This window comes from Salvelinus sp. IW2-2015, linkage group LG22 (genome assembly GCF_002910315.2).
Source record: "Salvelinus sp. IW2-2015 linkage group LG22, ASM291031v2, whole genome shotgun sequence".
Classification (NCBI taxonomy): Eukaryota; Metazoa; Chordata; class Actinopteri; order Salmoniformes; family Salmonidae; genus Salvelinus; species Salvelinus sp. IW2-2015.
In genome coordinates this window covers 5,530,072-5,543,506 of record NC_036862.1, presented here as the reverse complement: position 1 = coordinate 5,543,506, position 13,435 = coordinate 5,530,072, and the positions used below count along the sequence as shown (strand labels likewise).

Genomic DNA, 13,435 nt, shown 5'->3' with positions numbered 1-13,435 from the left:
CTGAGACACGGCTATTAGATCTCAAAGTCCACGCCCTGGGCAGACACACACACGCGCACACCCGCGGTCAGCTGATGGATTTCCCCGCACCCTACCCTGCTCTATTGGCAGACAGCCCGTGTCTGTTAAAGTTCAGAGAGGTGTGAATGGGGCAGGGTCAGGGTCGGTCATTGTTGCTCCGGTACAGAGGCGTGGACTGGAGGTGGCTGGCAGGAATACGAAGGGCCAGTTGAGGGTGGGAAGGTATGCACTTACCATGGTGGCTACCGCACTGCTTTGTGTCACCTTACCTTTACGTAAACTGGGTCCATTCAGACACCAAGTGGCGCAGGAGTGCCCACGTAGCGTATCTGCCCTGGCTCCAAGGGGAGCAGAGGAGGCAGTTACCTGTCCCACACCTGTGCTGTACCTGCCCTCTCACCCTCTTTGGGGAGAAGAGCGGACCAACTCCTCTGGGTCTGGTCCAGTGAAGGGCTTTGGTTCTCTACACAATAGTAATTGATAGTGGGCGTGTGTGTGCGCGCATCTGGTGCCCCTCCATCCGCCCTGCTGAAACCTCATTAAAAAGCCTTGCTATTAATGAGCTACAGGATCATTGAGCTGCCTTCTCATTAGAAGGGGCAGGGCCAAGGCTATAGGATGCTGGCGCAGTCAGCAATTACAATGCTTCCCCCCCTGCGAGCTCAACCCCCTGGCACCCAGAAGCCTTCCAGCTTGCCCGTCTCATCCCAATTCCCTGGATATGTAGCCTTCCGACCCATACTACATAAAGTTCAACTGGCCAACAGATTGTGTCCCGTCACCGCCTTTTAGGAACTCTTTGGGTTGGTGTTAGTTTGATCTGTGTGGGTCGTTTCTCTGTGGACCGACTTCAGTCATCCTGAGKTATGAATGTTTAATGTCACAGCACTGGATGAGAGACCCTCTATGCTCGTTTACATCAGTCTGATGTTTCAGGAGCGGGTTCGCCATTCCTACACTGTGTGAGACCGAAATGCGCACAAGCACACACGAGAGAGAGAGAGAGAGATCGCTTTGCCTCAATTCTTTAATGAGACTCCTCATAACCAGGTCAAATGACAAAATGGTGTCAAGTTTACAAAGACAGTGATGCAGTTAGCCTCATTTTAGTCAGCACAGACAGAGAAAAACAAGAATTCTGGGAAACTGTTGAGTTTGAGGCATACGGCACAGTCAATTGACGATATCAGTGGCAACGACATCTACGAGTGCCATTCTAYGTACATAACATTGGTCCCTGAACAAGTATACGCCGCTCATGTCCATCAAATCGTACACATTTTACCCTATCACTAGTTTCATACACAACGCAAACAATTGTTTTTTCAAAGTGTCCAAACATAAGGGTTCCCTGCCACCAGTGTATATTGACATCAATAATGATAATGTAAGTCACAAAATAGTTGGTGACACTTCACTCAAACCATGTTCTCAGCCACTATACGTAAAAGGTTAGCCACAGTTATCTTGCCTTCCGCTGCGTGCATCGTCGTCGTGGGCATAGGCTCCGTTTCCAAGTAAATAAAACAGCTCGTCATGTTTCGGTTGTAGTTAGCCAGGCATTTGACCGACAGTTCAAGTGTTACCAAATTAATTTCCCTGCACACACTCGCAGTGCTACCCACAAAACTCTCCCACCCATCAACAAGCCATTTACTATAGCTCTCCAACGTGTAGTTTCATTTGCCAACCACTAACATGCAGTGCCCATAAATAAAAGGACAAATTCAAAACATTTCAAACGGCAGCAAAACACGCATACGTAAGCTTCAAGGGGTCCAGCGTTTTATGACTGTAAACAAAGGAAAGAAAACGATACCCCCAAATTATGAAGTACAAAAGGAAATAAATCCACACCTGTTTCATTTGAAGTTAAATGGCAGTTTTTTTATGCTTAGCAGCTAAGCTAGGAAAACGTCAGCAGATGAGACTTCTACACATTTAGAAAAAAAAAACATCAATACACACAGAGGAACAACAGGACTTTGCTGGGCCTTGTAAACTTTACATTAAATGGCAAGTGTTGTGACAAAAGCACATCTAAAATGGATACTGAGAAACCTGTGTTTGGGTTTGTTTCCCCTTTGACCCCATCTCTGTCCAAACAACTAGTCTGTGGACGAATTAGAGTGTGACAACCACCCTGCCAGTTGTCACCACAGCAACAGAACAGGATATGAAAGCCTCACTATCATAGTAATCTCATGCCACTAGATATATAAAATGTAAAAAAAAAAAATATTACAAGCCCTTTTTTGCTTTCTACATTTGACAGTTCTGATTGGTAATCATCACTAGTATGTTGACTGAGTGAACCAATCAATTGACCACTGGTGTCCACTTCCTATATTGTGCTGGAGCATGGTGATCAACTTCCTGTGATCTGGTGGACTGTGGTGGTTGACTTCCTGTTCTCAAGTTCTATTTGCCGCCCTCCTTTCCATTGCATGTCAGGGTTTTGTGCTGTGGTCCAAGTAGGCGGGTTTGCATATGCTAATTGTCAGCTCTGGCGAGACGTGATGTACCTCAGCATTGCACAGATAGGGAATTAACAGGAGAGCAGGGTTGGTACCTAGATTCCAGTTTGAATTAATCCGCAGTTGAGTGCTAGGAAAGGTCAATTACAATTCTATGGATATTTATGTTGGTCAAAGTGGCTGGAATGAGTGACAGTCCAAGCCAGTGTACAAAAGTGTGATATGACGGCTAAGGTGGACCAGAAGTTTACGCCAAGCCCACGTCCGCACTGCCTTCAGTAGGAAGCTCACCCACACTATCCTCCACTACAGCTGGGCTGACAGTACCATCCACCTCCCCTTTCTGGTTCTCCTCCTCCGCCTCCAATCCCATCTCCTCCATGGCAGCCATGTTGTTTTCTGTCTGGTCCGTACTGGCTTCATCCTCCTCCATCTTGATGACCACCCTGTCATCCATTTGGATAAGGGCCCAGTTGACATCAGCTGCACTGGCCTGGGTGTAGGTCCCGACGCTGGCATGGCTCAGCCCGTGCACCTTCTTCAGGTGTTTCTCCAGGGTGGCGTACACAGTGAAGGGCACCCCGCACAGCTGGCACAGGAACGGGGCGCGGGCCCCGTGGGCGCCGTGGGTCTTCATGTGGCGTGTGAGCTTGGAGCTCTGGGCGCATGCGTAGCTGCACAGGCCACACTGGTAGGGCCGTTCTCCCGTGTGGCTGCGCCGGTGCACCGTCAGGTTGCTGCTGTTCCGGAACTGTTTCCCACAGTACTCACAGGCCTCCTCCTTCTTCTTCTTCCCTGACCCCCCGTCGTTGTTACCACCGTTACTGCCGATGACGCCGTTTCCTCCTCCTCTCCGTTCGCTCTCCCTCTGCCACTCCTGGACCACCTCGCTGCTCCCGCCTGCAAGCCACTCCTTCTCTCCATCCGCCATCTCTCCGTCCCGCTCGCTCTCCCACCCTACCGGAGCCCTGTCCTCCCTCTCCGGCCGTTTGGGGGTGCAGTTTCCGCTGGCAATGCCACTCTCCCCACTGCCCCCAGTCTCTCCGCTTTCCAGTGACCCCTCTGAGGGGCTGGCGCAGGGGGACGCGTGCTGGGGCTCCTCTTGTCCCTCCACCTCATCGTCCGCCAACTCTCCCTGGGGTTGGAACAGCCTGAGCAGGCTCATGTCTGGACCTCCAGGCTGGGAAGAGAGCAGGATCAGTCCAGAGCCTGGGGAGTGAGGCTTGGACTGGGATATGTCCAACTCAGAGGTCTCCCTCTCCCCTGGTCCTCCACTCAACACCCTCTCTCCTGCCCCCTGCATTACAAACCTCTCTCTCATCCCCTGCCGACCCCCCTCATCCTCCCCTACCAGCCCCACCTCCACCCCCTCGTAGCCCCCTCCTGTCTCTCCGCGGTGACTCCTCATGTGGCGAGCCAGCTGACCACTCTGGGCAAAGGCCTGGTCACACAAGCCACAGTGGTAGGGCCGCTCACATGCGTGGGTCCTCCGGTGGGCTGAAAGGCTTCGTAGGGAATGGAAGCCCTGGCCACACAGCTCACAGGGAAACCCCACCTGGATGGGCCCGCACTGGGGGAAGGAAGAGGCGGCCGGGGGGGACGGCGACGGAGAGGGGACCAGAACACCAGCGGTGGTGTTACCGCCATCAGCCAGCTCTCTCAGACAGAAGTTGAGGGTCTGTCGTTCTCTGGAGGAAGTGGCGGAGCTGGCCTGAGAAGCTGGCCTGCGGTTCTGCCGTGGACGGAAGATGTGGGGCAGACGCAGAACGGAAGGGTGGAAGGCGGTGGCGAGGGTGTGGCTCAGTTGACAGGGATCCAGGGTGGCTGCAGGTTTGGAGTGCTGGTGACCCCCTCTTCCCGTCTTCTCCTCCTCCTCATCCTTCTCCCCGTCCTCCTGGTAGATACTAAAGGAGTGTATGTGCTGGGCGTGTTGGAGCAGGGCCCAGGCAGAGGGCAACACACACTCACACAGCTGGCAGGTAAAGCAGGATGGCTCTTCTGCTACAGAAACAACAAACAGTTAGTAAGTAAGCCAAACATTTTCTTGATCTGAGAAAATGTAAGGGTTCTCAATAGGTTTTATTAAAACAGCACACATCAGACAGTGGGAAGTATTGTGGATAGCTAGAATATAAAAAGGAACACAGTACGAAAAAGCAGTCTGGTTAGGGCAATGGTTAGGTGCAGAGAAACTAAGCTTGTTCAGTCAGTGAAGAGTGAATGACTACAGCAAGGGGGAAGATGCTTAACATTCTCTGGGTCAGGTCTACAGGACAAGGTAGTCTGAAGTTCAAAAATATATTTTAAAAATGCATTCTTCCTGCCTCTCTTCCTTCTTGAGACAGAAGCCAAGGAGAGAGGGACACGGAGATAGCGAAGGCTGTTGATTGGACCAGAAGCAAGGGAGAGATGAAAGATGAAAGATAAAAAAAAGGAAGGACAGAGACGGAGGCCAGCAGAAAGGGGAGATGGATAGTTAAGTACATCTGGAGACATTTTTTAAACGTGGTTAGCTTTGTCTCTTAACCGAGAACCACTCTCCAATTAAGCTGCAAATTGCTAATTAGCGGAACCGAGAAAACGAAGGCTTTATGTAAATCAGGGACTGACTCAGCCAGCTTGACAAATGAGACCTTTTTGCATAAATCTAAATTGGAAAGAAGATCCTCAAATATTGAGGGGGGGGGGACTGTTCTATTTTTTTGTAATGGTTCAAAGCCGATTCTGGTATAAGCCTCTTTCTTGTTTCCTGAAGTCAAAATCCTTCTGTATTTTACTGGAGGGGGAGGAGAGAAAATATGAAAAAGAGAGCAACTCTCTCGCTCGCCGTCTCCCTGCCTGGAGAGGATGGGAGACGTGGCGGACACATCCTTTAACTTAGCCCGAAGAGATGAGTAGAGTAGGAGAGAAGTTGATAAGATGAGAAATWTTTTTTTTTAAAGGATGTAGCAGTGCCGGTCGAGAAACACCACAAAAATGTCACCCCTTGGATTGTACTTCAGACCCATCCTCCCACCTCTCAGCCTCCCTAACCCTCCAAATCTCTCCCCGAGGTGGTCTTGGGTTATTATTTATTCCCATTAGTTCAAAATAATAGTCTAACACAAAGGTCAAGGGATCACCGAATATTTTAAACTGTGTTTTGTAGATGTCAGAGGTTTTGCCGGGGGGGGGGGTCGCACTTGAATATTAAGCAGAAGCAATAAGTGCTAATTAAAAATGCAGATTGGCTAGGAGTACTAACGAGCAGCAGGGGGGGGGGGGGGTCGCACTTGAATATTAAGCAGAAGCAATAAGTGCTAATTAAAAATGCAGATTGGCTAGGAGTACTAACGAGCAGCAGGCAGAATCGCTTCTCCCGAGGGAGAGAGAGAGAGGGAGGAGAAAAGAGTGTGGGGGGGAGATTGGAAGAGGGCAAGCGAGAGAGTCCGTTGAAGTTGAGGGGGGAGAATAATGTTAGAGATGAGAAAATAAATTTAAAATAGAATAAATACCAAATAAAATGAGACATCATAATAACCTATCACATTCTTCCATCTCTCGCTCTCTCTATCACACACACACACACACACACTAGTGTGAAGGGACACCTATCCGTTGTGGGATAACTGCTCTTTCACTTTGAGTCATCTTCCTCAGACATTCACTGTGGCATGTATTCATGAATGCCAAGGGAACCAAGGCTTCTACAAAACATTTAAAAATAGGACTGTTGCCGACCATAGCACTGAATGCAAGGGAAGTCAGTGAGTATTTCACCTCCCTTGATATAAAAGTATAAAACAATAGTCAATCAGCGTTGAGCTAAACTGAGTGTACTCAACTGTGAATGGTCCTGGCACAACCAACAACAAAAAAAGTCAAGTGAAGTCAGTTTGGATTTGGCTTCACTCTAATCACATCGGCCTGGCACATGGTTGCCCATGAAAGGACGTTAGGGCTAGTGCGCAAGCATTTTAKCCAAGTAGCCTAGGACAACAAAAAAATTAAAGCATTTCCTGTATGACAGAGTCATAGACCATTTAGTCAACATGAAAGAGGGCGGCAGGGTGAGTAAAAAAAAAAAATTGTACTTCAACGAACGAGCGCACACACAAGAAATTAGAACCATGGACATCATATTTAGCTTACGTTGAACTAAATTGTTTTTGGTATCTATTAGTTGTCACTGTATTAGACTAAACAGAGGTGATTTGATGATGTTGAAGTGGTGATGGAATAGTGGAGGCAGCTCCTGTTTTCTTTGCGACTTGTGTTAACTCTCTGTGGTTCTAAATCAATAGTTGTTTAGTCGTCCGAAAATGTCAGAAACAGTAACGTCCTTGACCATGCTGTAGGTCATGTAAAGCCATATGCTTTGTGGACTTCACCGGACAGTGATGAAACAAAAGGTGTGGTTGAATTTATTCTGCCACTGTGTCTTCTTATTGTTTCGGCCATAGGTGTATATCACATACTACCGTTCAAAAGTTTGGGGCAATTTCTTGCATGGAATTAGCCTTAATTTCTCAGAACAAGAATACACTGACGAGTTTCAGAAAAATGCTCTTTGTTTCTAGTCATTTTGAGCCTGTAATTGAACACACAAATGCTGATGCTCCAGATACTCAACTAGTCTAAAGAAGGACAGTTTTATTGCTTCTTTAAATCTGCAAAAGGGTTTTCTAAATGATCAATTAGCCTTTTAAAATGGTAAACTTGGATTAGCTAACACAACGTATTATTGTAACACAGGAGTGATGGTTGATGATAATGGGCCTCTGTACGCCTATGTAGATATTCCATTAAAAATCGACCGTTTCCAGCTACAATAGTCATTTACAACATTAACAATGTCTTCTGATCAATTTGATGTTATTTAAAATGTATTTCCAAAACAAGGACATTTCTAAGTGGCCCCAAACGTTTGAACTATGAAAACAAACATATATTTCTCCCTTGTGCAAGTGCAAAGATACCATTTACTGTGTAGAAAAAGTAAATAATTTAGCTACCATATCAGTGATGATTTATTGTGAATGAAATGGGTGGGTCAGAGTTCATACAAATGAACAGTAGTCAGTGAGACCGACCTATCTCACTGTCACAAGGCATATGAACTACTAGGTAATAGATCAAACAACACAATTTCATCTTTTCACATAGGTTGTAATGTTTTTTGTGGATGGGGCTTCCCCAGTGATTTTACCCACACACCGCTACTGCATATTCACTCTCCTTCCCACGGTCAGAAAGACCCACAACACATAGCGCATACAGTACTGTATTCAATCCTAGCATACCACATACAAAAACATTTAACTTGAGTTACTTTTTTTTTAAAGTCCAATGCAGACGTTTTTTTATTTCAATATCAAATCATTTCTGGGTAAAAATGTAGTGCCTTACTGTCATTGTTTTCAATTAAAATGGTCAAAAAAGAAACAAAAATAGCTTCTTAGCAAAGAGCAATTTGTCAAGCAAGAATTKAACTAGGACTGTCTAGGAGTGGTCTGAGTGGGGAGGGAAAACTGAAAACTAGCTGTTATTGGCAGAGAKGTTGGAAACAACTCCATCCCACCAAAACAGGCTGAAATTTCAGGTGGTCTTTTTAAAACCGCTCTCACACCAATAGAGAATTGTCGTCATTTTCACAATATGGCCGTATTATTCCAACATCAGTGTGGAATAATTGTAGAATAATAGTGAAGACATCAAAACTATGAAATAAAACACAATAACGAGGCTATATACAGGGGGTACCAGTACCGAGTCAAGTGTGCGGGGGTACAGGTTAGAGCTAAATTGTAGTGGTGAAGTGACTATGCATAGACAATAAACAGCAAGTAGCAGCAGTGTACAAAACAAATGGGGCCGGGGGGGGGGGGGGGGGGGTCGTCAATGTAATAGTCCGGGTGCCGTCATACCGCTCAGGAAGGAGATGCATTCTGTCTCCTAGAGATGAACGTACTTGGGTGCGAAAAGTGCAAATCAATCCCAGAACAGCAGCAAAGGACCCTGTGAAGATGCTGGAGGAAACAGGTACAAAAGTATCTATATCCACAGTAAAACGAGTGCTATATCGACATAACCTGATAGGCAGCACAGCAAGGAAGAAGCCACTGCTCCAAAACCGCCATAAAAAAGCCAGACTACGGTTTGCAACTGCATATGGGGACAAAGATTGTACTTTTTGGAGAAATGTCCTCTGGTCTGATGAAACAAAAATAGAACTGTTTGGCCATAATGTCCATCGTTATGTTTGGAGGAAAAAGGGGGATGCTTGCAAGCCGAAGAACACCATCCCAACCGTCAAGCACGGGGGTGGCAGCATCATGTTGTGTGGGTGCTTTGCTGCAGGAAGAACTGGTGCACTTCACAAAATAGATGGCATCATGAGGAAAGAAAATGATGTGGATAAATTGAAGCAACATCTCAAGACATCAGTCAGGAAGTTGAAGCTTGGTCGCAAATGGGTCTTCCAAATGGACAATGACCCCWAGCATACTTCCAAAGTTGTGGCAAAAAGGCTTAAGGACAACAAAGTCAAGGTATTAGAGTGGCCATCACAAAGCCCTGACCTCAATCCTATAGAAGATTTGTGGGAAGAACTGAAAAAGCGTGTGYGAGCAAGGAGGCCTACRAACYTGACTCAGTTACACCAGCTCTGTCAGGAGGAATGGGCCAAAATTCACCCAACTTATTGTGGGAAGCTTGTGGAAGGCTACCCGAAACGTTTGACCCAAGTTAAACAATTTAAAAGGCAATGCTACCAAATACTAAATTGAGTGTATGTAAACTTCTGACCCACTGGGAATGTGATGAAAGAAATAAAAGCTGAAATGAATCATTCTCTCAACTATTATTCTGACATTTCACATTCTTAAAATAACATGGTGATCCTAACTGACCTAAAACAGGGAATTTTTACTCTGATTAAATGTCATGAATTGTGAAAAACTGAGTTTAAATGTATTTAAATGTATTTTAAATGTATTAAACTTCCGACTTCAACTGTACATGTTGTCATGCACCATTGACTCATTTCGTTATTAAAAGTGACCTTGTTTTGCTTGGTGGAGATACGGTACAGATCTTGGGTAGTGCACGTGGGTAGCTCTGTTGTATAAGCCTGTGGGCACGAAGAAGAARAAAAAMAGAGAGAGAGAGAGAGAGACACACCGACATGGAGAGAGATAACATGAAAACAAAGCAGCTAGAGACAGAGAGTGAGTGAGTTAGACAGAGAGAAAAAGAGAGAACATGTAAAACAGGCAGCGAGAGACCGAGAGAGAAAAACAAGAGAAAGACACGGACAGACGGAAACAGAGCATGCAGCAGTCCCCTGAGCGTTACACAAAGGAAGGAAGTGCAAGTGGCTGTGTGCGTTTGTGTCTGAGAAAGAGTGTGTAAGGGTCCCAGTTCCAAAAATATGCATATGAACAAAACATTTTAAAAAGTATATTTTATTGTCACATACACAGGATAGGTGCAGTGAAATGTGTTGTTTTACAGGGTCAGCCATAGAAGTTTGGCGCTCCTGGTGCAAATGAAGGTTAAGTGCCTTGCTTATGGGCACATTGATAGATTTTTCACCTGATTGGCTCGAGTATTCGGACAAGCGACCTTTCGGTTGCTGGTTCAACGCTCTCACCGCTAGGCTACCTGCAGCTCTAACAGTGGCTACCTGCCGCCCTAAGTCTCATCTAAATGCAGCTGATTGGGTTTCCACATCTGATGGACAACGTACACCTGCACTGAGAAGACATGCAAACCCACCAGAACGATRGTGACATTATCCTTTTAAACATGTTGTGAAGTATGACCACACCACAGCCTGTTGTGACACTATCTCATCGTCCCTCTGGGCTTATAGCACAGCCAATCTTCCAGTGAGCGCAGGCCGTGTTATTGCGTGGCCAGAGAGCACTGTGCCTTGYCCTACGTGTTTACCTGGCCACTTCACCTGAGAGAGAGTGTCAAGGAGATAGAGGGGAGCTCAGGTGCATTGGAGCCCTCAGGGGCCCCCTGGGGCCTCAAAACACGGTTGCCTAACCTTTCCACACAATTACCCAGCGCGTCGCAAACTCAGAGGCCTCCGCAGCACAGCAACGCCCAGTTAATGAGCTGGACTGGAAGGGGGGAGAAGAGAAGAAAACAAAAGCAAGAAATACATATATATTTTTAAAGTAACTAATTAGGGACCTGCCAGCACTCACCTGTTCTGTTAGGCTCCACCTTCACACTATGCTCCTCCCCTCTGGACCTGTCCGTCACTCTCCTCAGCTCCACGAACCCAGCCTCTACCTGAGTGACAGCGCCGCGTTGCTGTGTCCGGTTGGCTGGGGAGGGAGGGGTGCGAGTGTTGGGGTCGTGATTCCGGGAGCGGCAGCCCCCCTGTTTGTGCTGGATGAAGGCCAGGATGCGGGCGAGAGGGAAGGCCTGATCGCACTGCCCACAGGTCAGCAGGTCACGACTCTCCTCACGACCCCGGACCTGGGGAAGGGACCCCCACTCCTCTAATGACGAAGGAGCGGCAGTGTCCGAGGGCTCAGGGGCATCTGGGAAAGATGAGCGAGGGAGAGTTAGATAAAGAAGAGGGGGAAGAGTGTGAAAGTAATTAGGGCATTGGAGTGTTAGTGGAAAGGCGGCGAAGACTGAGGGAGGAAGATGAACATTTAACAAAATAGCAATGAMTAAGAACTTGTATATTCTTTCCTTCGTGTCATCCTGTAAGATCTTACAACAGGGAGACCATGGGAGACACCATGTTGATTGGGCAACTGCTGATAGGGCCTTCAGAGWAAATGACCCCTCCCCGTTTCTTAAAATGCTACTTCTGATGCTGAGCCACTCCAGCCAACACTCTTCACCAGTGCCACAGTGGGAGTCAGGATATTACAGTCAGCCGACACTGACCAATTCCCCCCCAACCGCTCCTTTCTCTGAGATGGCAGGCTGCATGATGTGTTCACTGACATCACTGCTTAGTAAAAATATATATTTATGGTAAAGTAAAAAATATATATTTATCAATGGATACCAATCCCCGAACGTTCACACACGTTCTCAACAACCAGGCAACTAGGCAAGTGAGAAAGTGAGTAGCCATGACTTGAAGATGTTCACATTCACTCRGGGCTTGAGGCCAAATGAACCATTATCACTAAAGAGAGTTATGAGTCTAACATGAGATTACTAAAATGAAATGTATGGTTTAGATTTTAGCACCTCTGCAGGGATGTAGTCTAGTTTCACACTCAACTCCAATTTCAGTCTCTCTCATCAGAGCCATAAACGTAGGCTACAAAACATGTCCGTGACTCATTTATGACCCATGTAGACTCAGCCAACCACAGGGATGGTTAATGACTGTTGGTCAGGTTTGGAGTTGTTCCAGACAGTTGTTTGACTGGTCCTCAAAACTCGATAAAAAAAAGTGGAGAGRGGGAGTCAATAAGGTCATGTACACACACCTTAACGCTTGGAAGGGCTTCACCTGCCCGGACAAGGCCGAGTACAGGACAGGTACAGACAGTACAGTCGCGCTGAGGAGCTCACCGGTGGTTACTCAAAAATGTCACCTTTCCTGTTTCAGTGCAGACAAGCTAGGCGCGGTTGCACGCACACTATGAATAGTCAAGGCGTGTGGTCAAACTAGACACGCTCTACTGGCCTTCGTTAGGGAACAGAGAAAGTTGCGTGTTCTTTCAGAGCACTTCAGTGTTTTAGTCAAACGCATGCCCAAAGTGTACTAGAGAAGAAAAACGATCTCATCACAGAACCCCGTGGCTTAACCAGAGCCGTGTATCAATTTGACATACAACTATAGATCATTATGATTGCCTACATAAAGGCCTAGTCACAAGTCAAATGTGTGGGGTATCCAGGGTATATTTTGAAGAAACTGAGATATGCGAAAGAGGTCAGTGGGGTTGTTGTGAGGGCAGACTATATCCATCTCCTCTCTCGCCTTGTCATACACGTGAACACGCGGTCTGCCCCACAAGGAAGCGTTCGCAAAATAGGAGATAATTCAAACACAAAATATGAGATAATTCAAACAGTCTCCACAGACAAGACATAAAGAAAACCCAGGGAAAAAAAGACAGTGGGCCAGCAAGGAAATAAAGTATAACGCCGAGTCCCCTTTTCAGAACCCAGAGCAAAAATGTTTATTACCTGTGCTTAATTAAAGCGACCTTTTATGTGTCGCCTACGAACATATTTCATTTATTTTAACTATTTGTTACAAAGGGGAGTGTGTGGGGCCTATATATCAGCTCTTTAAAAATATATTTTTGATTAACTTTTATCAATGATTGAACTTCAATGTCAAGGTCCGCATACCAACATAGCCTGACTGATACAACCCCACACCCACCCACCAAAAAAAAGGTTAACATGAATACGTCGTATATGAAATACATAACATGCATATAGGCTACCTCTTATTAGGGAACTATGGACATGGCCTCTCAGCTTACCTTGAATTGCACTCAGGTGTTGCGGTCGGCTGCCTTGTTTGCGTCTGGACATTCTGCTTAATCACACCAGTCAATGTTCGCCCGGTGCATCCACACTCCAAATCGGAATCTAATTTAAAAAGTATCAAGTTGATAAAGAATAGCCTTGACCAAATGACTGTGTAGCTCTACGTCACGGACGGGACGTCGTCGTGACTAACTGTGCACCAGCCAGTGTTCAAGTTCAGGCTACCAGCCCCACAGCGGATGAAAGAAGGGGCAGGGGCAACATAGGCGCCGCCCGCCACTATACTACTCCGACCCCGAACCCGCCCTCTACACAATGTCACAGACACAGTTTGTTTTACAATCCTTTTAGGGACCAAACAATTGATTGCCATTCAAAAATCACATTTCCCAAACTCCTAAACATAACTTTAACTCCTAACCCTAAATAGACGTCCTTGTGGCGACCAGAAAAATGCATCCACT

At 46.5% G+C, this 13,435-nt stretch overlaps 1 protein-coding gene across 2 annotated transcripts; it reads right to left on the bottom strand.

Annotated features, from left to right (window-relative positions):
* Positions 1-1,030: 1,030 nt before the first annotated feature.
* On the bottom strand, positions 1,031-13,203 carry LOC111949579 (B-cell lymphoma/leukemia 11A-like). 2 transcript variants are annotated; one of them, XM_023966862.1, is made up of 3 exons: positions 12,965-13,203; positions 10,697-11,038; positions 1,031-4,499 (listed from the first exon to the last, which is right to left on the bottom strand). In XM_023966862.1, the coding sequence occupies exons 1-3, from the start codon at positions 13,014-13,016 to the stop codon at positions 2,746-2,748; spliced, it is 2,148 nt and encodes a 715-aa protein (XP_023822630.1). In that variant the 5' UTR covers positions 13,017-13,203; the 3' UTR covers positions 1,031-2,745. The 2 variants fall into 2 exon arrangements, with proteins under 2 accessions (XP_023822630.1, XP_023822631.1); XM_023966863.1 differs by having other exon boundaries at positions 1,031-4,496.
* Between the last annotated feature and the right edge of the window lie 232 nt (positions 13,204-13,435).